The sequence below is a fragment of the Indicator indicator genome, chromosome 2, assembly GCF_027791375.1.
Source record: "Indicator indicator isolate 239-I01 chromosome 2, UM_Iind_1.1, whole genome shotgun sequence".
NCBI classification, from domain to species: Eukaryota; Metazoa; Chordata; class Aves; order Piciformes; family Indicatoridae; genus Indicator; species Indicator indicator.
The window spans coordinates 47,786,625-47,813,426 of NC_072011.1; the positions used below are offsets into that span (position 1 = coordinate 47,786,625).

Genomic DNA, 26,802 nt, shown 5'->3' on the forward strand with positions numbered 1-26,802 from the left:
TTTTTGTTTAATGGTAGAGTGTTACTTAATCTTTATCAACATATCATAGAATCATATAATGGTCTGGGTTGGAAGGGACCCCTAAAGGTCATCTAGTCCAACCCCCTCTGCAGTAAACTTGGGCATCTTCAACAAGATCAGGTTGCCTAGAGCCCTCTTGAGCCTCACCTTGAATATCTCCAAGGATGGGGCCCAAATCACTTCTCTGGGGCAACCTGTTCTAGTGTTCCACTACCCTCATGGTAAAGAACTTGTTCCTAATATCCAATCTAAATCCATTCTTCTCTAATTTGAAGCCATTGCCCCTCGTCCTATCACTACAGGCCTTTGTAAACAGTATCTGTCCATGCTTCTTGTACGCCACCTTCAGGTATTGGAAGGTTGTTATTAGGTCTCCTTGGAGCCTTCTCTTCTCCAGGCTGAACAACCCCAGTTCTCTCAGCCTGTCTTTGTAGCAGAGGTGTTCCAACTTTAGTAATAGAAAAGCTACATGCTGTGGGAGTATGCCCTGAATTTTGTGTTGCAATTGCGGACTAAGTGTGTGTTTATGTAGGCTTACCAAACCCTTACCAGACCTCAGGCAAATTGAGTTTCTTGATCAGACTCAGTAACCTGACTTGGAAGACAAGGTAGAGGAGTGTTGTGAAGGCTGTGCTGTTACAGTCTGTGGGGATTGAGAATGCAAACCTGGAAGTTGCCAAGGTCACATGTAGAAGGATGTGGATTAAATGAGGAAACCATGTATATATGAAGAACATTTTGGAAGATGTTACTGGCAAAAGCAAGCAGTGTGGAAGGAGAAAATAATTAATTTGAGATGGGAAAAAAATAGAGAATATGTTTGATATAAAGAAAAGTCCATCCTTTCCATTCTTGCCTGGTGTAGACTGAGGAACATAACATGGAAAAATTGTGTTGCAGGGAGTGCAATAAGAAAGAAAATAGTAGTGGGTAATAAAAGAGGTGACTCAAACTCTAGACACTGAAGCTTTAAAAGTTATGTGCATTGAGCTTTTTTACAGAGGAACATATGTTCCACAGAAAATAACTGCTTGCTCATGGCCTGGATAGATGTACACTCTGCTGGATCAAACACTGGATGGATGGCCAGGCCAAAGAGTGGTGGTGAATGGAGTTAAATCCAGTTGGCAGCCAGTCATGAGTGGTGTTCCCCAGGCCTCAGTACTGAGCCCAGTCCTGTTTAATGTCTTTATCAATGCTCTGGATGAGGGGATTGAGTGTACCCTCATTAAGTTTGCAGGCTACACCAACCTAGGTGGAAGTGTTGATTGACTTGAGGATAGAAAGGCTCTGGACAGACTTGATCAGCGGGCCAATACCAACTGTATCAGTTTTAATAAAGCTAAATGCCAGGTTCTGTACTGTGGCTGCATCAACCCCAAGCAGTGTTACAGGCATGGGAAGAGAGGCTGGAAAGATGCTCAACAGAGAGGGACTGTTGTGGTCAAGGGGAGGAATAAATTAATACCCTCACAATAATAATTAATAAATGATATGGCAAATGGGTATTAATAAAACCAGTAACCCTTTATTGTGAAATATGCCAAAACTCATAAAAAGGATCATTGTATGGTTAGAAGATATATTCACCATGGAATTATGCAGTCTTAGGGTAAATATAAACTGTTCTATGCAAATTAGGAGGCAACAACTTGGAAAGAGAAGGTCCCCAAGAGCAGATAGTGCTCAGTTACAGCAGGAGGAGGCTCGATAAAAACCGTTAAACCCAAAGGTCAGTGAATTAGTTACTCACAGCTAGTTTCACCCACATGAGGAATGCTGCTGCTGCTGCATTAGCTTTGGGGTGCTCTTGTAAGGCACAGCACGGCAGATTGCTGCAAGAAAGGTTTACCGCATGGTCCCAGGCTGGTCTGGCTTCAGCGGATGGTGGGCATTTAACAACGCTCTTGGCGATGGGCTTGTGTGGTTCTGGGTAAACTGAGGCACAGCACGATTCTGGTGGCAAGGGGAAGCAGGCTCGGCGACTCTGGCTTCTAGTCTCGTGGCTTCTCTGGCTTGCACCTGTATGGCTTGTGGCTTTATCACAGGCTCTGGACCAGGCACTCAATGCAGGGCAGGGCAACTTGAGACAGCAAGGCTTGAAGCAAGGCTTCAGCAAGGTTGAGCAAGGCAAGGGTGACTACCAGGTCACTTGTATAGATACAAAATACCAGAGGTCAGTTGGTCCAATGGGGCACTGAAGCTAACGTGTAGCTGCCCAATGGAAAGGCTACCAGGCTATGACCATAAAAGGCAGAAGCAAGGACCTTGTATCTAGGGGAGCAGTGGTCAGCTTAAGTGTTCTCACCCCAGATAAACATCTTGTTTACCAGACAGGCAGGAGTCGTGTCCCCTTTGTTCCTTTTCCTGTGTTGCCCTGTTTTTCTGCAGGAAGGAGGGGAGAGAAAGTGACTCTGTCTAGACATCTTAAGGCCTGTCTGGATTTGTACTGGGCCATGTCATGGCCCTTCCACAACAGGGACCTGGGGGTTTTAATTGATAGATGGCTGAACATGAGCCAGCAGTGTGCTCAGGTGGTCAGGAAGGCCAACAGCATCCTGGACAGGAATACTGTGGCCAGTAGGATCAGGTAAAGTGATTTTTACCCTATGCTTGGCACTGGTGTGGCTGCATCTTGAGTACTGTTTTCAGTTTTGGGCCCCTCACTACAAGAAGGATGTTGAAGTACTAGAACATGTCCAAAAAAAGGGCAACAAAGCTGATGAAGGGCCTAAAGCATGTCTTATGAGGAGTGGCTGAAGGAACTGGGGTTGTTTAGCTTAGAGAAAAGGATGCTAAGGGAAGACTTTATTGTCCTCTACAACTACCTGAAAGGAGGTTGTAAAGAGGTGCGAGTAGGTCTGTTTATCCAAGTAATGTGGTAGGACAAGGGGAAACGGTCTCAAGTTGTGCTAAGGGAAATTTAGGTTGGATATTAGGAAGAATTTCTTTACTGAAGGGGTTATCAGGCATTGAAATAGCTTGCCTAGGGAGGTGGTGGAGTCCCTGGAGGTATTTAAGAGTCACATAGATGTGGTGCTTAAGGATATGGTTTAGTGAAGGACTTGTCTGTATTAGGCTAGTGATTGGACTTGAACTTAGAGGTCTTTCCCAGTCTAGGCAATTCTGTGAAAATGTAGAGGTGGGAGGAGAAGACTAAACATGAATTTAAGGAGAAGGGTGCAAGAAGGTGCTGGAGGTGAAGGGGAAGAGGGGAGAAAAAGGTTGGTCACCAAAGTTATGGGGAGCAAAAAGCTTGATTTCTGGAATGTAAAGAGAAAGATTTGTTCTGTAAAAATTACAAGCACTATGATCTGGAAAATGAGCTGAAAATCCCCCCTTCCCTACTTAACTGTCAATGATTCATGCTTTACCTATGTTTTGCCTTTGTTCTAAAAGTTATTTTGTAGGATACAAGAAAGTTCCCAGGTGCTTTATAAATTGGAGCAAAATAAAGCCAAGCAGGAATTACTTGAAAACTCAACCAAAAGGCGTCATTTGGGGATTTTGCAGCAATATAAAGTAAGTAAGAGTGCTAGAGATACAGGTATAAGAGGTAGAATAATATTTTTGAAAGATAGTGCATTGTTCTTGAGAAATGCCTGTGTAACTTAGACTGTGTTTGTATTAGGAAATGGTGCAGTGCAGAATGAAGAAACTTGTAAAGCAAAAGACTGCTGAGGACCTTTCTACTCTGTGTGTACTTATGGAAGTTAATTTTGACTGAATGTACTGTTGGCTCAAGAACTGAGTACCCATTAGCATTTGCAGGGTATCTTTAAGGTTACGTTTGTCCAAAAGCAATACAGGTTATTTGTTTCCTGATGTCAACTGAAATAGCAGTAAGTGGGGAGCAACTGAAGATGTGTCCCCAGTCTTGGGCTTGAAATTGAGATGTGTTTAGCTTCAGCCACATTTTAGCTCTCCAGAATGATCAGTGAGAGAATGAATGAGGACTCCAGCACATAGACTTCCATATAAAGACTTCCTTTGTATTTAACCTTTTTTTTTTTCCCTTATCTAAAGGGTCTCATAATCAGTTTCTTTATATTACACTGTTTCTTATTTTGAGTTCTGCTTTTCATCAACTGATTTTCAAGGTTTTTGAGGTTAAATACAACGGCCATCTTATTCTTGGGAGTGGGGAAAGGAAACTCTTGTTTTAAAGAAAAGTAATGATTTTCCAGCCTTTGTCACAACTAGGAAAGCAGGCCTCCCATTCCTCCAAAATTAAACATAAAGTGATAATTTTTGGGGTGACATAAAGCAGAATATCCTAAATTCAGATATTTAGACTTTTTGTTTGTAGGGCAGAAAGTAAACTTTTTTTTTTCTTGTGATTTTCAGGATTTCATGTCATCTGTATGTAACAGACTTTTTGAGGTACTGTTCCCTGGTTCATCACACCCAACCAGATTTTCTGCACTGACTATTTTAGGATTGGTAGCAGAAATATTTTCTGTTCCAGCAGGTGAGAAGACTAATTTGTAGCCTGTAGGAATGGGAGGTATTGAAGAAGATTCTTTCCTGCCAGCCAGCCAATTTCTGTCAAAGTAAAATTATATTCTTAGTCCCTAAATTCTATGGCATTTCCTGTGTCACTTTCATTTTACCTGAAAGGAGGATAGTAAGATTTTTGTGGAAAACAGAATGTTGAAGTAAATGCAAAAATTTATGGCCTGTTGAACATCTTACATAAATTGGAATTTTCTGGCATAACCTGGGTTTTAACAAGGTTTTTCAATGAATTTTTGTTATTATTAAGAAAACATTTGGACAAGATTTAATATATTTGATAGCTTTATCCTTCTCTCCTATTCTAAGATTTTGATAATATATAATTTAAAACAATGTGACCATAAAAATTCTTGATTGATAAGGTTTGCATATCCCATAAATTTACTATACAAGATAAAGAACAATTTAATTGGACATAATTTAATTTATGATGTTGTGCTGCTGTTATTTTAATTCTCTTTGCAATGTTATAAGAATACAAACTGGAGATTTATTAGTAACAGCCTTGGAGTGTTAATGGTCCTGCTAAATCTTGTCTCTGTATTGTATGACCAACATAGAATGATATTATCCATCTTAAATTGCAATGTTTTATGTATGGGGATTTTTGATCTTGGTTTTGTTTTGTTTTTTAAAGAAATGAGACATGTCAGATAAGTTGGGTTTGAGCGTGAAGAAAAAAACGCTGTCTTGGTAAATCCGATAAATCATGAATGCATCAATTTCATTATTAAGAATTTGTGGCATGTTGCCTTTTTAAAAATTTTATTTGTTGTAATAGAAAGTTGTATTGAGAATTGTTCATAGTAGTACTTTTAGGATTTCTGAAGGCTTAACTTACTTCTGTAAAGGAGATACTGTTGTATTCTGTGCTGGAGTGTCATGCACTTGTTTACATCCTAAAATTTCTGGCTTCTTTGCAGCATTAGGTCAGTTGCCAGAAGTTATGGCACCTAAATTAAAAGTAAAAGTTATAATGGCTTATATTTTAGAGGATCATTCCTATGGTAAAAAGAACCCCCAAAACTAAACCCCAAAACACGCTTAAGTTTTAAAGGAATTATCTTCTAGTATTACATGCTTTCAGGAAACAAATTTTTAAGCAAAGCTAAAACAAAGGTTAATTTTAGTGCTAAATTTAATGTGTGTAAATGAGATTCTGGTTATGGCAATAAGTTGCTTTCTGTGTTGCTGACAGTTTTTTGGATATGATAGCTTTTTTTTTTTTTTTTCCAACGGTAGACATGGCATTTTAAGACCTAAGATAATTAAGTAGTATTAAAATAATACATTAGCTAAAATTTTATTTTAGTGCTTCTTTTAGTATGGCTAAGCAAAATGTGAGTACAGTAAATTCTGTAAAGATGTACAGCAAAACTATATAAAGCATTGATTTCTTTGAACAGGCCAGCCACAGGTTTTTTGTTTGGATCAGGAGATTAATTCTACTCGTGTCCAAACTTTGATCCAGTGTTTTGCCAGTACTTTCGAGGCAGTAAAAGTTCTGGCATTTGAGCTTTTGATGAAACTACGTGATGTTGCATTTAATTTACAGGTATGTAATTAAAAATATTTTAAAGGGAGGAATGTTGTGAAAGATTGATGGTCTATATTTAAAAAATACTGGGTATTTGGGTTAGGTGCAAAACATAATTCATGAAAATTTGAAGTCAGTCCAAGTTGTCTGAAGTTGTGTTCTTCACCTAGCATTTTCTGTATATTTTTGCACAGCTTCCATATTTGCCTAAGGAAGCTTTTTTTCATTAATTATAGAATCATTAAGGTTGGAAAAGACCTCTAAGATCATCAAGTCCAACCATCAACTTAGCACCACCATGCTCACTGAAGTGTGTCCTGAAGTGTCGTGTCTACATGTTTTTTAAATGTCTCCAGAGATGGTGAATCCACTACTTCCCTGTGCAGCCTGTACCAATGCTTGACCACTCTTTCAGAAAAGAAATTTTTCCTAATATCCAATGTAAACTTCCCCTGGTGCACCTTGAGGTCATTTCCTATCATCCTGTCTCTAGTTACTTGGGAGAAGAGACTGACCCTCACATTACCAGATCCTCTTTTCAGGGAGTTGTAGAGAGCAATAAGAGCTCCTCTCAGCCTCCTCTTCTCTAGACTGAACAGTCCTACTTTCCTTATCTGCTTCTCATAAGACTTGTTCTCTAGACCCTTCACTAGCTTTGTTGCCCTTCTCTTGACGAGCTCCAGCAACTCAATGTCGTTCCTGTAGTGAGAAGCCTCCAAAAAATGGATGAAGGAGTTCAGGAAGTTCATTGGATGTTAATAGGAATTATCAGAGAAATAGCTGACACAAGCTCTTTGCTTAGCTCTGACTTTCCTATGTGAATGATTGAGGCATTTTGGCGTGGTTACTTTTGCATTTTAAGAAATTAATCTCTGTGGGTTTTTGTGCTTTCTGCTTGGACTCAGATTTCCTTATCAGATTACCTTTCTAAAAAATTTCTTCTGAATTTTGCGCTTTCACTCAATACTAGTTTTTCTGTTTATTACTTCATGAAAAATTACTTTTAGATTCATAAGTGCTTGTGAACAAATACTGCTTCCTGATAAACTATGCTTCTCTGTCCATTAGCAAATAAAAAACAGTATTTTGAAAAAACCCCAACCAACAAACCTAAAACCCAAACCATCCTCCTGCAAAGTATATGAATACTGCTTCATAAAAGACTGTCCCCATCCTCAGTGTTTATGTAATTGTATCTTTGCTAAATACATACACATGCATGTTTTGAGTGCGAGGTGATCAGCGTATAGCCTGTTTCTTAAGATGTATGTACTAGCAAACTTATTAAAAAGCAAGTTCTTAAATTCCAGGGTGCTAAGTAGCTTAATTAAATCAATATAAAAGCCCAGTAAAATGAGTAATATTATGCTTTTTTTTTTTTTCAGGATTCTGAAAATCTAAACCTCCTATTCCAAGCAGCAATGGATCTCAGCACAAGTACCAAGCCGTACGATTGTGTCACTGCTTCTTACTTGTTGAATTATTTAGTACACCATACAGGACTACAGCATATTTGTTTAGGAAAATGTATTGAGCATAATCCCCACATAGATGAAAACACATCAGTGGAGAAGAACACTTTGGCAGGTAAGCTTTTGGGGAAATGAACCCTCATATTTTTATATGGCTTTGACACTTTACTGCTTTTCCTTAATGCTTTTGGTAGGAGACATAATGAGTAAGAGATGCTTATTTATAATAAGATTTTTATATGTATTTTGGTTGCTGTTAAGCTGCTGATTCAGACAGACTAAATTGGCTGTAACAAGTATTGGTGGAGTTACAGTAACTGGAAATCAACAGCAGCTCTTATTTAAGTTACAAAACAGTGAAAAATGCTAACGATTAAATTACTAGGCATTTTCCATTGAATTATGTAAACTGGCTTTATTCCTGTTTCTTTAAAGCAGATTTGTTTCTTTAAGAAAATACTATAGGTATGTATAATGTAAATCTGTGCTTTCTAACATTTTAGTTATCAAGCTTTTGTTGGCAAACGTTGAAGAAGAAATATTTCAGGCTAAGAAGTCTCTACTTCCAGCAGCAGCATCGTTCCCAATGTATGGGAGAGTGCATTGTATAACTGGGGCTTTGCAGCAATTGCCTTTAGAGTAAGTAAAGCATACTGCTAAATAGTGAGTCGTAACTCTGTACTTAAGTACAGTGAAACATAAAAGCACGATGTTGTTTGTAATGAAATCTGGTACCTGTGGCTTTTAGAACTTTATGGCTGCTCTCTGTTTAGCTAGCTGTTGGATGCTTCCTTTGTATGTGTTGACCTCGGTCTTTCGACTATTCAAACTGTACCCTCTTTATAATGTTCATAAATAGTGCTGCGGAAATGTTTGCAATTCCAGTTCTTTCTTTTCAACGTAAAATGAATCCATGTTGTATTGGGTTTTGTTTGTGACATTTTTTTTTATTTGTAATTTCTTTTTTTTAAAGTAACTTGACATTGGTAGCTGAATGGAGGGAAATGGTGGCCAGGCTCATTCTGATGTCATATGAACTCTCTGCTGTAGTATCTCCGGTAGTGCAGAGCTCATCACCAGAAGGTCTTATTCCAATGGATTGTGATTCAGGTAAACAAACAAATAAACAAAACCTCAAAATAATTCTGTTAAAAACTGAAGCTCCTGAAGTTCTGTTGCCTTACAGCAATTCAGAACTAGACCTAGCACCCCTCCTTTTCAGTTATTTCATTTTATGTCCTGATCTTGACGCACTCATTTAACTTCTGATAGCGGTTGTCTTGACTTCTGAGCTAAAAAATCTCTTGTATTTGAAGACTGTTGCTGCATCTGTTTCAAAGCTGTTGACTGTGAAGTCCAGTTTTATTTCTTGCTTAATTTTCATAATTGCCATAATTTTATATTTTTAATTAAAAAAATAGTGCTAATAGCTTTCATATGTACCCAAAATTAATTATATTTGTATGAAGAACTGGAAGTAAACCCAAAACTATCTTAACTATACCTCTTGTTTAATGTGTAGAAAGTGCAGATCGTCTGCAGATGATTCTGCATGAAATACAACCACAGGACACAAATGATTATTTTATGCAAGCAAAAATTTTGGAAGAACACTGCAAAATAGAATCTGAAAAGCTGGCTGACCGCAAACTGAAAGAAAATATTTGCACAGGAATGAGAGGTAAATCAAGATATTTTTTATAGAGCAGGTATTTCACATGGGTGATCAAAATTGGAAGTTACTTGCTCCATGTAACGTTTCAGTTCTTCAATAAATCTGTCAGAAGCTAGTTATTTGTGGGCATGGTTTTAAAGTATTAACTCACTGCATTTCTGGAAGATTATGGTTACTGCCTCTTAGAGCACAATTGAAAATGAGTTGTTTTGATACTGGCATAGACTCTATTGCCTTAACTGCACTGGCCAGGCAATCTTTATCACCTTTCTTGTTGATCAATGCTTGTAACGTGTTTCTCATTGAAAAGTGTTGTTGTGATTTCCATCCCCACTGTGCGCAAGACTTGTATATTCATGCAGTGAAATTTGTTGCATGAAATTACAGAAACAGCAGCTTCTGTTTGAAAAATTTAAGTGGTAAATCGTTAGGCTGTATTTGTCTACTTTAATGAATAGCAGCTGTGAAATTGAGCCTTACAGTTATGAAGGAATTGTAAACTTTGTATTTTGTGTTTGCTAGAATACATTTATTGGATATCTGTACATTTTAAAATTTAATAGTTTATTCAAACTTTGAAAGTTTAAGTATTTGAACTTTCTTTTCTGACATGTTTTTCCGTATGTTTAAAATGTTTCTCGTGGGACCATATGTTTTGTTTCATGAAAAGAGCTCTCTAAATATGTTAAAGTGGCACAGTGACCACCAGATGGGGAAGCTGCATTAAAAATTTAATGCCTTAGCCAGGCCTCTTCCTATGGGAACATCTGTGTGAAAAAACAAATGACATACAGTGAATCACGGTGGATTGATGATTGAATGTGGAGTTTGGAACCTGGCTCCAAAGTACTCCAAAGTAAGGTTTTGTATAGTTCAGTGTGCAGGTGAATAACAACTATGAACAAAAGACCTCTGCTTTTTAAAAACAGCAGTTTCCTGATTAAGTGGTATATGGCCCCCTTTTCCAAGTGAAATAAAGTACAGCGAGTGGAAGCAATTAGGGTTTGCAAAACTGAATTATATTTTGGGTTAGCAAGTTAAGAATTTTGTTTTCATATTGTGTTTTGTAACATCATCAGACTAAATTAAGTTAGAATTACAAGTCTGCATCTAAGGGTCTTGAGTTACATATTTGCTGATTTTTCAAATTTTTTTTTTAAGGTAAAGAAAGGCAAGCATGTGATGTCACAGCTCAAATGGTCCTTGTATGTTGCTGGAGAAGTATGAAGGAAGTATCTCTGCTCTTAGGGACACTGTGTAAACTTTTGCCTTCACAGGCTGCATATGAACCTTCAGATGGATTGATTACTGTAGAACAGGTAGGGAAGTAATTTCTACTGTAAAACCTTCATTTTTGAGGTGGTGTAGAAGGCAGTTTTCAGAAAACTGTTTTCTTAAAACTGTATTCTGTATGGAAAAAGTTTGTGGTTTGTGTTTTTGTTTATTTTTAAAGTTGCTGTGTTCTCATGGTTTTTGTGTTTTATTATACTTGGTTAACAATCTACTTTTTTATAAGGTATTCAGAAGGCATAACTATTGTAGTAAAGACAAGTAAATAAATTATTATATATAGCTAACAAACACAAGGAATATTAATTCTAATTGTATTGGGTTATTTATAAGATGCATGCTGTGTTTAGGGTCGCTAACGCCTGCCTGCTTCCCTCCTCACTCAATCTCTCTCTGTCTCAGTGTATATTAGGCATTAATAGAGATACCAAAACTTTTTTCTCAACTGACTTCATATTCAAAGTGTTTTTTTTCATTTTGAACTTGGGTTTTCATTAAAACTCTTCATTAACTGAACTTCGTCAACACTGTCTGAAAGCCAAACATGGTGATTAGTTGTAGTCTTGTCCTCCATAAGGGACTGAAGCATGAATAATTTCTGTGTAATGTTACTCTCTTTTTCCTTCAAATACTTTTTTTATTTAAGAGATCAGAACAGTTAATATGCCATCTGGGCCTCTTGCAGAATGTTGAACGCAGTGTTTACAAGAAATTGGGTTACCACAGGCATTTGGGAAATATTTTGTTTATTAAATTTCTGTTTTTAATTGATGACCTTTTCATTTCCATATGGTTTCAGCAAAACCAGTTGAAGATTGAAATATGAAATATTTTTTAAACACATTTTTTTTCCAGCAGAAAATATCTACTTAGTTTTTCCTTAGGTTTTAGAACTTTCCACCTTAAAATAGAGAGTAGTATAATGTACTGCAGATCTTACTTCTTGTGCTATCTGATGTTGTGGTGCAATGGAAATAGTGTGTTCATTCTTGCATTGTTTGTAGCCTTCACATTTGCAACTGCTTAACAGCTGTGCTTGTATTGTTGCAGAGGTCTGGAGGATAGATGAGAGAACAGATATGTGTTTCCACCATTATGGTTCTTAATGTGCTTCCAGTCAAAAAGGAACTGGTATTTTAAAATGAGTCATCTCTAACTGTAGTATTCTCATTTCTGTAGAAAACAGACATTAGTAGTTGCCCTTTCAGAAACGCTGTGTTAGTAAGCAGCATTATCTGCTGCTCTTACGGATACTTCAGTAGATTCTTTATGCTTCTAATGTCTTCCTGCAAACCAGGATGTCTGTATTCTAATTTGAGGAATGCTAAAAGATGAGAAGTCAATTTGAAATCCTGACTTTCCTGAAGTTTGCAAGGAAATACACAAGGAAATCAAACTTTGGTGAATGTTTAACAAATATTATAGCCAAAAAGCAGGACATTTTTTCTTCAAAGGGGATTTCATCATCCATTATTAGAAATGTTGATACCAGAACTGGCTTCAAACTTAAATGAGATTTTGGTATCTTATGCATGCAGAGCTTTCCCTTATAGTTGCCCATTCTTTTTCTTTATTCTTTAAATATTAGAAGAGATTTAAGACTACAAAGAGGGAAAACTCAAGAGAAACCTTGATCATATTGCCTTGAGTCAGGGCTAAGTAATTGTTGAGAACAATCTGGTAGCACCACTTGGCCATTCTATGCTGTTTTTATTACAAAGCCTTCCTCATCATGTACCTTGCTTCATGTTTAGGGCTGTAACAGTTAAATTGTGCTTACTGGATCAGTGTTATTGTTAAAATTTATTTATGCAAAAAGTCATGGTGGGTGTTGAATTAATGCATAGTCCATTGATTGGTTTTGCCCTCTTCTTCAATTGACCATGCAGATGAAAAGGCAATGTCTTCCAGTGCTGGTCCACGTTAAGAAATGGTGCAACATAACTGTGTTTCTTGGTAGGCAGTGGTGTTAGCCAGCTACCCATGGAACTAAATTCTTGATTCCTCTTTCTGTCTGTTAATGCTGACTGTTGTGATATGAACCTGTGTAGGAGAAGTTGACAGAGAGGCAGCTCTTGTTTGATAGCTTTTGGTTTTGTTTTGTTTTGTTTTGCTTTGGGTTTTATTTGGTTTGGTTTGGTTGGGTTTTAATTTTTTTTCTTTATTTTGTTACTGGGAAGTTTGGACAGTATAAAATTTGTACTTTTATTAACTTTTGATAAAGAGATTGTGTTTGCATGGCATTTGAATGCAACTATGTGCAATGACTTACACCATCTTAAGCTCCAAGACCTCAATTTCTTGTAGTGAAGGCCCCAAAACTGACCACAGTACTCAAGGTGTGGCCTCCACCAGTGCTGGGACAGTCACACTGTTCCTGATACAGGCCAGGATGCTGTTCACCTTCTTGGCCACTTGAGCACTCTGCTGGCTCCTGTTCAGCTGGCTGTTAACCAACACCTCCAGGTCTTTCCCAAGCCTATAGCATTGCATGGAATTGTTGTGATCCAAGTATAGGACCCAGCACTTGGCGTTGTTAAAACTTACAGCTGACCTCAACCCATTGATCCAGCATGCCCAGATCCTTCTTCAGAGCCTTCTTATCCTCAAGATCAACACACCCTCCCACCTTAATGTCATCTGCAAACCTACTAAGGCTGTACTCAATCTCCTAGTCCAGCTATTAAAGAGAACTGACACTAGTATTGAGCCCTGGGAACACTACTAGTGACCAGCTGCCAACTGGGTTTGACCTCATTCACCACCACTCCATGGGCCTGGCCATGAACCAGTTTTCTGCAGCGAAGTGTCCACCCATCCAAGCCATGATGGATCCAAGGTGGCAGTTTTGCTGACCCGACTCTTTACCTCAGCAACTGAGAACTTTATAATTTCATGATTACTGACCCCAAGACACACTCCAGCCATTACATCACCCACAAGTCCTCCTCTGTTCACAAGCATCAGGTCCAGGAAGGTGCCTTCCCTATTTGGCTCCCTCACCAGTTGTGTCAGGAAGTTATCCTCCATGCGCTCTAGGAACCTTTGTGACTGTTCCCTCTCTGTTGTGTTATGTTTCCAGCAGGCATCAGGGAAATTGAAGATGTTTGTATATGTTTGTTTTTGCTGTTATGGCTTAATAGATATTTCCTTTAGGATTTAATTAAGAGTGAAGGCAAACAAGATGGATTCTAAATTTATTTCCTCTGAAAATCACAGTTGTCCTTTTCTTAAAATCTGAGTGTGTTCCTCTTGGACAAATAGCTAAGTTTATATCCTTTATGTTTTGGCCTTTTTATAAAGGAAATAGCACTCTTCCTTTGACCTGAAAAATTGGAGGTAGTATTTGTTATCCTTAAAGTAATTTGATTTTTTTTTTTTTTATGCTAGGACTTCTAGTTGCTTTTTGTGTTTGCCAGAATCTTTTCCAACCAGGGGAAGGATTGACGTTTTTAATTGCAGAAATATCTTGCATATATAAATTAATTATCTCTACAAAATTTCAAGTAACCTTTTTTTTTTTCTTTTTTTAGGTTAAAAGTATTGGGGACTACTTTAAACATCATCTGCTGCGCTCGAGGCACAGGGGTGCATTTGAATTGGCGTATGCTGGCTTTGTGCAACTTACAGAAATGCTTTCCAGGTAGAAGATGGGCAATTTACTATGTTTTTAATATAGTAGTTTTACCAAATGATAGCATTGATCCTGAAGCTGGTTGTGCAAGCAGATCCTTAGTTTCATGTGGATTTTATTTGAGTTTGGTGTAGGCATGATTATGACATTAGGTATATGATATCTATGATTTGGACTGTGATACTTACAGTTGGAGATGGTGCTTAAGCATTGAAAGATGATATAGATGTTTAATGCTTTCTGTGTTCTCCTCTGTTTCTGCCTTAAAGGGTCTCTTCCCTGGTCCTTTATGAAAATTAATGCCAGACTTTTTGTTTCAGCCAGGATATTTTCGTGGAAACTTATTGCTTGTCACTGAGTTGTGTATTCTGACATTTGGAGCACTACCTGGCAGTGCACCATGGGAGGGGATGTGCAATTTTTTTTTCCCCTTGTAACTTTATACTTTCCTAGAAGAAGTAAATGAGCAGAATTGTCCTGAGGTCTGGGCAAGAGTGTTGGAATTTCCATTACATGCTTAGTTACCTGTTTCAAATGTTGGTAGTGCTTCTTTGCAGTTTTATCATACCTAGTTTTCAGTAAGACAAATCAAAATCTATTGATTTTGTGGATTTTGACATGCCCTTTCTTAATGTAGTTTTTGTAAAGACCAGTCAAATTTTGAGAGCAGTGAAGTGTCTTGAGAATAAGTCTTATGAGGGAGATAAGGTTGTTTAATCTGAAAAAAAGAAGGCTAAGGGGAAATCTTACCGCTCCCTACAACTACCTGAAGGGAGGTTGTACAGAGATGGTTGTTGGTCTCTTCTCACAAGTCACAACTAACAGGACAAGAGGAACAGCATCAAGTTATGTCATGTGAGGTTTAGGTTAGACATTAGGTAAAGCTTCTATACCGAAAGGTTTATCACAGTCTGGAACAGCCTGCCCAGAGAAGTGGTTGAATCACCATTCCTGTATGTACTTAAAAGCCATCTAGATATGGTTCTCAAGGATATGGTGTAGTAGTGGCCCTGTTAGAGTTAGGTAATGGTTAGACTTGATCTTAAAGGTCTTTTCCAACCATAGTGATTCTGTGATTTTCAATTTTAAGTACATGTATTTTCACACCAGTGCCAGGTTAAGTAACCGGTGTTTCCCTTTTGCCCCAAGTGGGCTGTTTTGAGGCATTGATCTGTTTGTTTATTTTGAGGGATATGGAGGAAAGAAGAGGGGATGGTTTTGTTTGTTGTTGTTTTAGAATTATTTTTTAAAGGAAAAATAAATCTGGTAAAGAAACAGTTTTGATGTTTTTAGTCCACACCAGCTGCATGATCAGCTGTTTGTCTGTCCCCTTGGCCAGTTTTCCCAACAGAGCTGAGGGGCCGATCTCTGGTATGGGATTTTGGTGGTGTAGCTGCATAATAGGTATAAAATTGGTATTTGACACTTCATGACCTTCATTCTCTGTGCCAGTGAAACATTAAACTATAAGCCATGGTTCTGTAGGGCATGTATCTCTAGAAAATAATGTTATTTCCTTTTATGTGCTAACACCTTGAGGCATTTTAAAGTGGCCTGAGTAGTTTCTTGAAAGCTCACACAACGTTACTTTAAATTTGGTTGTTTACTTAAAAATGGAAAAAAAAAAGGAACGATGTGTGATACTGTTCTGGTTTATCTGTTTCCTGTCTATATACGTGATACACATTTGTGCAAATGTTATTCTTCTTCTATACTATAAAAACTTGGTTCAGGACATTTTAAGATGTATCAGATAAAATCCTGGTGGCACCCTTTGTGCTGACTTTGTATTAGTTTCCCTGCTCAATTAGATCTATTTTTGGTGCTATGAGTAATGAGAGAGCAGCTCCTACAGTGAGTGAGGAAAAAGCTTGCCAAGGTGAGTGACTGCAAACATCATGGACAGCAGTGGAGTTGGTCCTACTTATCTCAACAGCTTTCTAGAGAAGCGTTTGTATTGTCACATCAGTTTGTGAGTGGATGGGCTACCAATTTACACTTTTGATTTTCCCAAGTATAAAACATCGTACTGCTCTCTGCTGAAACGCTTCTGACTGTTCATGGATGCTTCAGTACACTGTGAACTACTTCATTCAGTCTTCTCAGTCAAATGCTGCACTTGCAATAGTGGGGTTTTTAATTCAAAACAAAACAAAGTCCTCACTCCAACATCAAAATCCTTCATTCTTTTCAATGCTTCTCTTTCAGACCTCTGACATCTTAAGACTTCCTGTTATCATTATCAAAAATTAGTTTTGTTTGTGAAACTTGCTTTTTTCCAAAGGCAGAAATAAGTTCAGGTGACAAAACATTAATGAGTTATGGCAGTGGTCTTCTTTTGAGACATAGTGGCAAATTAAAACATACTCTGCCAATAGCTAGTATTTTCATGTCAGGTAGCAATTCTTATAATGTTCCTTAAATGAATATAGTAATCCAAATAAAGTAAGCTGTTAACTGTATAGAATGTACAGAAACAACTACTGAATATTAAAGGAAGCTATCTCAAGATATGAGTTGGATATGAACATAAACATGTGTTGGTGTAAAAAAAAAAAAAAATCCCATGGTTAAGTTGTACAATCTACTTTAGTTTTAAAGGATCCATTGCTTCCATCAGATTGAAGAGAGTCTGGCCATCAAAGCAATACTGTTAAAAAAAGCCCACAACAGCAAATGACCTTTTACTACCACCAGCTTTTTAGAGGGGAGAAAGGAGGTGATCCAAACAGGTACAACTCTGCTAGTGTCATCTCAATCAATATGGTGGACTTTGGAACAGCTTTATACGGTGAAATGAAGAGCCAAACTCAAGAGAACTCTGCTTTTCTGGAACTTACTAAAACATTGAGAGAAAGTATATATTATTAAAAAAAAAATTAAATAAGTAATTTTTCTCTTGTGATTTAACATTTCTCCAAACCTATTTTTTTTGGAGATGCCTACTACTTAGTATTTTTAAAGAATTCCAAGTACAGAAAGTATTCATTTGGGAAAAGCCAGTTTACAAGAACGAAAGAGCAGCTCTACAGAAAGACATTTATGTCAATGGAAGAAGATATTTGTCGGGTCTTAAGGCTAATACTTGTATTTTAAATGAAGGAGAAAAGAAACTGATAGGGGAATAGCCCATTACTCTTTGGTTTGGTACTCCTGGGATATGAGGACTATCTTGGGACTCTTCTCAAAAATGGGCAAGTTAAGTCTGTCAGCAGATGCAGTCTGCTTAGTGTTCCAGAGTCTTTCCATTTACCCTGCTGCAGGTGGGGGTTCCATTCCACAGGTAAATACAAACTGCTTTACCTCTCTCCATTACTTTCAGGCTACAGACTGTCTTGAAATGTGTGTATTAGCATCAATATTAATTTACTGCTGCATCCACAAATACTTTTGGAGAACAGCTTTGTCTGGGGCAATTTATATACGTCTTAAACATGATACCTTGCTGAGAAATAACTTGGAAGACCTACAGAAGCATCTGTGACATTTAAAATCATTCTTTCTCTTAAGACCCAATGAAAAATCTGTGACTGAGACTGTGCCAAATCCCTTTCCCATGCTTTTATGAAAGACTGCATTTGAACATGGTCCTTTGCTTTTATAGCCAGATGTTTTCTTAAAACTATATGTTGGAAGAGCCTTTGTCAAGAGAGTGACTCCGGACCGGCAATGGGACTGGCATGCTTGAGCTGAGAGGTGCTTTATTTTGGTTTCTTTTTTGGGCTTTTCGGGGTGGGAGGACCTTAACAAACAGTGAGGACTGGTAGGGTTGTCTTCTTGCATGCCTGCTCAGGAGGATGACGTCAGCCGTAGAAAAATTAAGCATGGGGAGAACAAAGCCTTGACTGCCATTTGGCAGGAGAGCTAGCTCTCTGACTGGATCGCAGCAATTGGCACGTGCTGGGTCAGGTGACAGAGTGCAGAAGCCTCTGCAGTAGCTTGGGTAAAACATAGTCACTTGGAATATATATATTAAAAAAAATCCAAACCACCCCAAACCCCACAAAACCACAAAAAAACTCTTAAAATTAATTTCATTTGCCTGAAGAGATCCAGCCATGGTTACAACTCGACCAAAGGCTACTAGAAAAACAGTGGGTACCCAGACAGCATGCAGGTGTACAGGCTGCTAGCTGCACAGAGTGCTGGAGCCTGGCACTTGAAATGGAGGGTGATGGAGACAACACCTGTGTTAGGTGTGACCAGGTGAATTACCTGCTTAACCTGGTGACCGAGCTAAAGAAGAAGTGGTAAGACTCAGGACTATAAGGAAATGTGAAAGGAAGTTAGACATGTGGGAGCAGGCTTTATAGAGACCTCCCTAGTCGAGGGAGGCAACCCAGGAAGCAGCGGGGAATAGGTACAGGTCCCTGTTAGGAGAGGCATGAGGAATGCATTCTGGTCCTCTTCACCTCCCTTATTGTCCTTGCACATCAAGTATGAGGCACTGCAAGCTGAGGGCAATGTGAATGAGAAGGCAGATGTGGTACCATCTTGAGGGGATGTCTAGAGCAAATCAGTCCCCACCTTGCATCAGGACTAGTACCATAAAGAAAAAGAGGAGGGTAATTGTTATTGGTGACTCTCTCCTGAGGGAAACAGACCTATATGTCGTCCTGACCCATCCCACAGAGAAATCTGCTGCCTGCCCTGGGCCCGGGTAAGGGGCATCACAAGGAGACTACCGAAGCTAATCCAGCCCTCTGACTATTACCCATTGTTGGTAATCCAAGCTGGCAGTGATGAACTTTGTAAGGAGGGCATGAAGACAATCAAAAAGGAATTCAAGGCTCTCAGTCGGTTGATGGGGCAGGAGCACAAGTGGTGTTCTGCTCAGTTCCCTCAGTGGCAGGGGTGTATACTGAAAGGAACAAGAGAACCCACATTATGAACAAATGGCTCAAGGGCTGGGGCCAGCAGCAGAATTTCGGGTTCTTTGATCAAGGGGCAATTTTTACTGCACCTGACCTGCTGGATCTAGATGGGCTGAATCTATCTAGAAAGGGCAAAATGACTCTGGCACAAGAGTTGGCAGGGCTCATTGAGATGGCTTTAAACTAGGTTTCAAAGGGGCTGGAGGACCGTGCCCAGAGAATGGTGGTGAATGGTGCCACATCCAGATGGTGGCCAGTCACTAGTGGTGTCCCCCAGGGATCAGTGCTGGGCCCAATCCTGTTCAATATCTTTATTGATAATCTGGATGAGGAGATAGAGTACACCATTAGTAAGTTTGCAGATGACATGAAGTTGGGAGCAGGTGTTGATCTGTTAGAGGGTAGGAGGGCTCTGCAGAGGGACCTTGGCAGGCTGGACAGATGGGCAGAGTCCAACGGCATGAGATTGAACACATCTGTGTGCCGGGTTCTACACATTGGTCACAACAACCCCATGGAGTGCTACAGGCTGGGGACAGAGTGGCTGGAGAGCAGCCAGGCAGAAAGGGACCTGGGCGTACTGATTGACGGTAGGCTGAATGTGAGCCAGCAGTGTGCCCAGGTGGCCAAGAAGGCCAATGGCATCCTGGCCTGCATCAAGAATAGTGTGGCCAGCAGGAGCAGGGAAGTCATTGTGCCCCTGTACTCAGCACTGGTCAGGCCTTGAGTACTGTGTCCAGTTCTGGGCCCCTCAATGTAAGAAGGACATTGAGATACTTGAACGTGTCCTCCTGGTGAGAGGTCTCGAACACAAGCCCTATGAGGAGAGGTTGAGGGAGCTGGGGTTGTTTAGCCTGGAGAAGAGGAGGCTTAGGGGAGACCTTATTGCTCTCTACAACTATGTGAAAGGAGTTTGTAGCCAGGTGGGGGTTGGTCTCTTTTCCCAGAAGAACCAGTGGCAGAATAAGAGAACACAATCTCAAGCTGTGTAGGGGGAAGTTTAGGCTCGACATGAGGAGAAAGTTCTTCACAGAAAGAGTGATTGGCCATTGGAATGTGCTGCCCAGGGAGGTAGTTGAGTCACTGTCCCTGGAGATGTTAAAAAAGAGATTGGATATGGCACTTTGAGCCATGGTTTAGTTGTCATGAGGTGTTGGGTATTAGGTAATAGGTTGGACTTGATGATATCTGAGGTCTTTTCCAGCCTGGTTGATTCTGTGAATATTTGTCACTGGAGCTTTCTTTTAGCTACACAACCCTTAAATACCAGTTTTTCTAAGAGTAGACTTCTTTCTAGACAGAGCAATGGTATTCAGACTTGTCTGAGTGGTGGAAGAATAATCTTTCCTCCTCAGAGATTTCTTACGAACCTGGTGAAATTTGATCTCTGTCTTGATATTTTGGATATAAATTGCTGAGTCTGCTCTAAGTATGAGACTTAAAATTCTTCCTTTTCCCTGTTCCTATTTCTTTTGGGGATGTAATGCTGTCTTTGTCATGTTTGTTTAATATTGTCAGAAAACCATATAGACATAAAGCAAGCAACATTCATGTTAATGAATTAAGCAGTTTTAATTTGTGTATTTTGTTTGGTTGCTTTTTTAAAATTTTCCTGTCATGGGCGCTGAGAAATTATGAATACTCATTTGGTCTGATAATGTGGTGGTTAGGGAGGAGGCCTCTTGACATCTCTTTTAAACTTGATCCTCCTGAAATCCTTTTAAATACCCAAATAATTTCTCTGTTCCAAGAGGTGTTTTGCCTTTTTTGCTGTTTAAAACTTATTATTTAGTGAAGTGCTGTAAACTCTGCTTCTGGCTCATTTTATTGTTCTGGAGTGGCTGTGACTCTTTGCCTTCCTGGGCCCCTATAGTTTGGTAAGAAGATGTGTAAAATTTAAAAATCATTGGTAGATTTTCTAGTGAAATGCACTAGAATTGTCACTAACTTTTCAGCAGAAGTGAACTTTTCAGCAGATGTGAAGGAGTCTAAAATGAAGGAATAAAAATGGGAGGGCAAAGCTGTTGTTAGTATTGTGATGCTTGTAGAGCAGGGAAGTCTGCTGTATAGTGAAATGAAAGATACAATGTTAATTTTTAATCCTGTTTGTATTTCCCCCCCATTTATTTTCCTTCTTAGTGAAAGAGAGAGATAGGGGTTATCATATTGTCTCTGAAATTTTGAGGGCACCCAAGGTTCTCTCTGCTCTGCTAGAAAAACCTCAAAAGACTGCCTTTCTCAGGGTACCTATATAATTTGGAAAATGTGGCTTCGTTTAGAGAAGACATGGTGCAGACGAAGGTGCGAATGGATGGACTTTGTAGTTTCAGAGGAGTTGTTCTTAAAAGTAGACATTTTATAGGATGGCTTGCAGCTTGAATACCAATGTATTTGTGAGGCTAGATTCTTGTCTCCTTACTCGTCTGAGAAGTGCCAGGGACCATATGGAGGCTTTATAAATAATAAGAATCGCATTACTTACATGAATAAGAATAATACTGCAGGTCTACTGAGAGGAGAAAACCGGTGAAAGAAACCCCCCTTTTCTCTAGACAGGGACTGATTACGGTGATTGGAAACACTGGCTTCTGGATATACCCACATACATTGCTCATGACCAGAAGCATTTTCTGTGCCACAAATGGCTGACATCCAGGAAGGCCAAATCCAAGACTGCCTCTTTGTTCTTACAGTCATACGAGTTAGAGATTGCCAGGCTTTTTGTACTTGTTGATACTGACCATGGAAAAGGTTTGGGATGTATATGAAATTGTTATAACCAGCAGATGGACAGACAGTAATTTGTGGAAAAACACTTGCTGTACTGTATCTTAAATAATTTTTGTATCAAGTTACTGTGTTGTATTTTAATTAACAGCACTATTTGTTTGATCTGGTAAATATATTTGTAAAAATAATTACAATTTTATTCTGGAAAATAATGTTTGAGCTTGAGACCATTGTTTTTACATTGTAAAGCTTCATTATTCTTAAAATTTGGGGCCACCTGCTTCTTAAGACAATATTCTTGCCAGACCATGAGGAGATGGAGCTGCCAAATGTAAGGGAGTAGTCATCTCCATTGCAAAGACAATATTCTCTGATGTTTCTAACTTTAAAGCAATAACTCTTCCACCTTTTAAAAAAAGTGCCTTGGTGGGTGACTGAACAAGGCAGAATTACTTGGGGAAAGATCAAAGCAATACAGTTTTAAGGGATTCTGAAATTTATTGGATTTCATTAAATTTTCTCCTGTTGCTACTACTGCTGAAAGGGGAAATCCTCCTAAGTTCACCTGACTTAAATATTCAGTATGCTATGTAGCAACTTTTAAATATTTCCTTACTGCTTTAGTTGGTGCTCTCCTGCACCACAGCAGATGGGAGTATGTCTTGTGCAATGATTCTTTTAATAGTAAGGTAATATACTGAAGAGAGATGAGCATTGTTCTTTGCATGGCTAAACAAAGACATTTGAGTTCTGCTTAGCTAGGGCAGTAAAACCAGCTGCAGATGTGATCAAAAGTATGCACTGACATGGGTGAAGAGAACTGTGAAACATAGTCTAGCTGCAGAGACCCATAGAGGAGATCCATGAGAAGTTTCTCATGGTCTCAACCCTAGAATACCATCCTCCTTGTCCACCCAAAAGTGAGCAAAGGAACATGTCCTGAAAGTGATCAGGGAAAGCTAATTATCTGCAGCATAAAGAGAAAAGTAAAAGGAGAGACAACTTGCTGTTAGTTTCCAGATGAATTTGATTTCTTCTGCTACGGGTTTGGAGCAGTGCCTTTCTTTTATGCTGTGGTTTGAGATGACATACCGTTTGTGAAGCTATGTTTCTTCTATGTTCTGAACTGAATGATTTGCATGTTGGCTGCTGTTTTGAAGAGCCATTGCCCTTGAAACATGGGGATAAGGACTGGCAGCAGTGTGGGATGCCTGTGGTAAAAATCCTAAGGGAATTAATAGAGAGAAATCAATGGCTGTGTTTTCTGCTGACCTGTTTGACTCTTCCTGTGACCTCTGTTTTCTGCATTACTAATCTTCTGTTTATTTTGTAAAAGAATGAAAGGAGGATTCACTGCACATTAAAGCCTTGTTTATTGTTCAGTATCAGATTTTCAGACTACCTAAATTGTAATAAGAGGAGGATAAAGAAGGAGAGAGTAGACATAGACATTCCATTTGATTTTGGTTTTCATGTCAGTAGCTGCTGCCATCAAGCTTTTCTTCTTAAATTTTCCATTTCAGTTACTGAGGTAGAAAATTGGATTGTAGTCTCACTACTTAATCATGAATTTAATTATAGTTTATGGTTTTAGGTAAGGCAAATCATGCATGGTTGAGATAATTGCAATTTTATTGCCCACAGTGATTAATTCTTTATTCTGTGTCAAACTGGTGTGGCAGGTTTTGATAGCAACACCCCTTTAATAGAAATTTGTTAACAGTGAATGATCCTTCTAGGAAATCAACACAAGATTAATGACCTGGTCTTGCACACTGAAAATCGTACATTTCATTGAACTGATCAGTACCGGCAATTGAAGTAGACTTGAGTTCTTGTGTTCGGAAGTCCTTTACTTTCAGTCTATACTGTGTTCTATAAGTCCAGAGGAGAGGTATTTAATGATAGGAGAGCAATTCTTTATCAAAAGTTTGACTGTCACAGTATTTTAAAAGAGCAGTATGTCTTGTTTTTCATTCCTTCTACTGCTGCAAGGTTTGCAAGGGTATTTACATAATGTGTACTTACCGTGGGGGCTTCAGTTTTTTCTATGGTTATAAACATGATTGCATATGGTCATTAATGCAAGGGTCACGCTACTGTGTGACAACAAAGATAGGAATTTGTAAAGTGTCACTTTCTACATAGTGACTTGATGTGCATAGGTTTTTGTTTTCTTCTCTAGAACAGGGTAGTAGTTCTTGACAGAGAGAACATGTGCAGTGTTAAAGCACAGAATACTGTTTTCTGTTTGGTGAAATAATAACTTTTCCGAGTGTCACTTAATAAGTAGGGTTCATATAATTTGTACTAATGTTGAAAAACGTAACAATTCCTTTTTTAATCTTTCTAAAAAAAATTGCATATTGGAGGTGTCCACATACATAACAAGTACTTCCTGTGGCCATTAAATGCTTTCTCTGACTTTGTCCTTGTTTCTTACATATTTGTTTCATGTAGCTGTAACAGGGAGAGTCTGCACAAGATGCCAGAGCAGTGGCTAAGATGTGTGTTAGAAGAAATAAAATCTTGTGATCCCTCATCTACTCTGTGTGCAACCAGACGTAGTGCAGGAATTCCATTCTACATACAGGTACCAAAAAACACTATTACCTCTGACTTAATTCCTTTGTTTAATGTCCTCTCTGGTGAATACATGTGTGTTGTTGGTTGAATATTTTTCTTAATTCAACCTCTTCTGTTGTGATGGTTTTAAGACTGAGTCTTTAATTTCTTCTCACCAAGTTCGAGCAGAAAAGTGAAAGAATGTAAATAAATCACAATTGGGTGTAAGAAAGCAAAATAATGATTATTCTAAACACTTCCATTGGAGAGAGAAATGTTTAAGAGTCAGTACTCAAAACAAGATATGGGCAGTCAGGCAGTCTCAGTCTGCCTGCTGGGTATTTTTCTGCTGGCTGGATGTAACACACACCTGCATACTGACCTTGACAAGCTAAGTTTAACGAACCTCTCTGTTTCTTGGCCTTCTTCCCTCTTTGCCTGCTCTGTGAAGGGTGTGGGGGGAAGGCCCTTTGGGAAAGAAGCACAGCCCCTGGAGGGGGGGACTAGAGGGCTTTGTTGTGTTTTCCTATTGATTGTACATATTTGTAAATGTTGTGAATAGTGTATATTTGTGCATATTCATTGCATTTTATCATAGATTGTAGTTTTGCTTGTAAATACAGCTTCTTTTGCTTCTGGATTGAGTTAGCCTGGTTATTGTCGGTGTGGGAGGGGGATTCTAGCTCTCCACTGTAGTAATTAATATTTTGGTGCCCAATGTGGGGCAGTTGCTTGTATGATTTATTTCTGCTCAGATTAGGAAGCAAAATGAAGCTGCTTTGGATCCTGTGGCATGTTCTATATTCTGTTCTGACTGTGGTGATTTATGAATGGGCTGTTCCTGCTATGATAGATAAAATTGTAAGATATGTGACATATAAACTTTCTTTGGGATAAACTCAAGCTGCAGAAAGTTGTTGAGTACTGTTCTGGTTTTATTGGAATACGGAGTCATGGCAACTCACCTGTAAATCTGCCAGCAGAAGCATATGAATTTGCTATCCTATTGCAGGTTATGTGAATGAGTGGAACCCCTAAATTGATTTATGTGCTATGCCTGAGTCTAGTGTTTGTGATAACAATTGTATGCCTGCTGGTAGCACTGTGTTGAGAGAGACATAGAGCTACTTGCTGCAGTAGTCTACACAGACACAAAAGAAAACACAGAAGAGCTCAGAGAGATTTGGAGATTGGTTCTGATTCTGATTACAGCACACAGAAGCTGACAGTCAAATGCAGACAGGCGAAAGCTTACGAGCATGCTGATAGCTTTGGCTCTGAGCCAGTAGCTGCAGGATCTCTGCCAGGACCTGAGATAGCTACACAGGCAGCTGCCATGAACGAGGCACAATCTTTTCTGCCCTCTGCTGCCGAAATGGAAGCAGCAGTGGCTGCAGGGTCTCAAAGAGGAACTGCTGTCTCTGCACTTAATCTCTTTGTTCCTGCTGACTCTGCTGTGAATGTGAAAGTTAAACTGGTGAATTTAGTTGCTACTGTCACCAGAAAGCATGAGGGAGCCACAGGAGGGGGTGCAGAAGGTGCAGAACGAGGTCAGGAGCCTTCTGTTCAGAGACCCTCTGTTAAGAAAGATCCTTCTGATGAGGAAGAGTAGGTTACCCTTAAAAGTCTGGCAAACTTCTTGAGACCAGCCATGGATGGTGGAGATGTAGGACAGGATATGAGCCCTGGTAAATTAGGAACTGCTCAAAGTGCCTCCGAACTCCAGGACATTGCACGGAGGCTTGCAGCAGGAGCATGGGGACAGTGAGTTCAAGAAGAAGTTGATGATGAGGAGGATGATATACAGTCAGCAAATGCACCCAGACAGGAAATTAGGCGTGTGAGGAACGATTACATCAGAGGAGACACTGGGCCAATCCTGACTTGGCTAGGAAGGTGTTTTGATATGGGAGCTCCAGCCTTGGTGGTAGGCGACAAGTAAGCCACGCAGCTTGGAACGATCGCAGAGGACAGAGGCATAGACAGGCATCTAGGCAGGTGGGTGCCTTGGAAAAATTCCTCTGTGGACACACCTCCTGCTGGCAGTCCTTACGAGGTACCCCAGCAGAGATGATTTACCATGGAACCGTAAGCCTTGGAACATGATAGATGAGGGAATCAAGCGTCTGAGAGAGTTTGCTGTGAGAGAAGCCATGTATGGAGATCATAATACGCTGAATATTGATGAAATTCCTGTGGGAACAGGTCTTGCCAAAGAGCTCATAAAGCTTGCTCCTCCTAATTATGCTACCATTCTGGCAAGCAGAGTTGTGGCAAGAAATTATGGTGGAGTGCCTCCTACTGTTGGCTATTTCACTGACCAAATGAGGCAAGTGGAGGATAGTCTCACACGTGTTTCCTTGGTTTCAGCCATTGAAACTCTCTGGAGAGAAAAAGAATTGCATGAAAGAGCTGAAGGAGGAACTTAAAACCTCCATATCCAACTTGATGAAGGGGGACGATGCCAGTTCCTCCTCCTTTAGATG

The 26,802-nt window shown here is 39.3% G+C and overlaps 1 protein-coding gene across 1 annotated transcript in view; it reads left to right on the forward strand.

Annotated features, from left to right (window-relative positions):
• The window catches only part of THADA (THADA armadillo repeat containing), a 190,949-nt gene that overhangs the window by 11,349 nt on the left and 152,798 nt on the right, over positions 1-26,802 (forward strand). The window contains exons 13-22 of the mRNA XM_054397089.1: positions 3,421-3,543; positions 4,369-4,492; positions 5,946-6,094; positions 7,462-7,663; positions 8,052-8,187; positions 8,522-8,658; positions 9,071-9,229; positions 10,385-10,542; positions 14,047-14,156; positions 24,212-24,344. Of these exons, the coding sequence (XP_054253064.1) occupies positions 3,421-3,543; positions 4,369-4,492; positions 5,946-6,094; positions 7,462-7,663; positions 8,052-8,187; positions 8,522-8,658; positions 9,071-9,229; positions 10,385-10,542; positions 14,047-14,156; positions 24,212-24,344 (1,431 nt within the window). The remainder of the gene's footprint in view (positions 1-3,420; positions 3,544-4,368; positions 4,493-5,945; positions 6,095-7,461; positions 7,664-8,051; positions 8,188-8,521; positions 8,659-9,070; positions 9,230-10,384; positions 10,543-14,046; positions 14,157-24,211; positions 24,345-26,802) is intronic.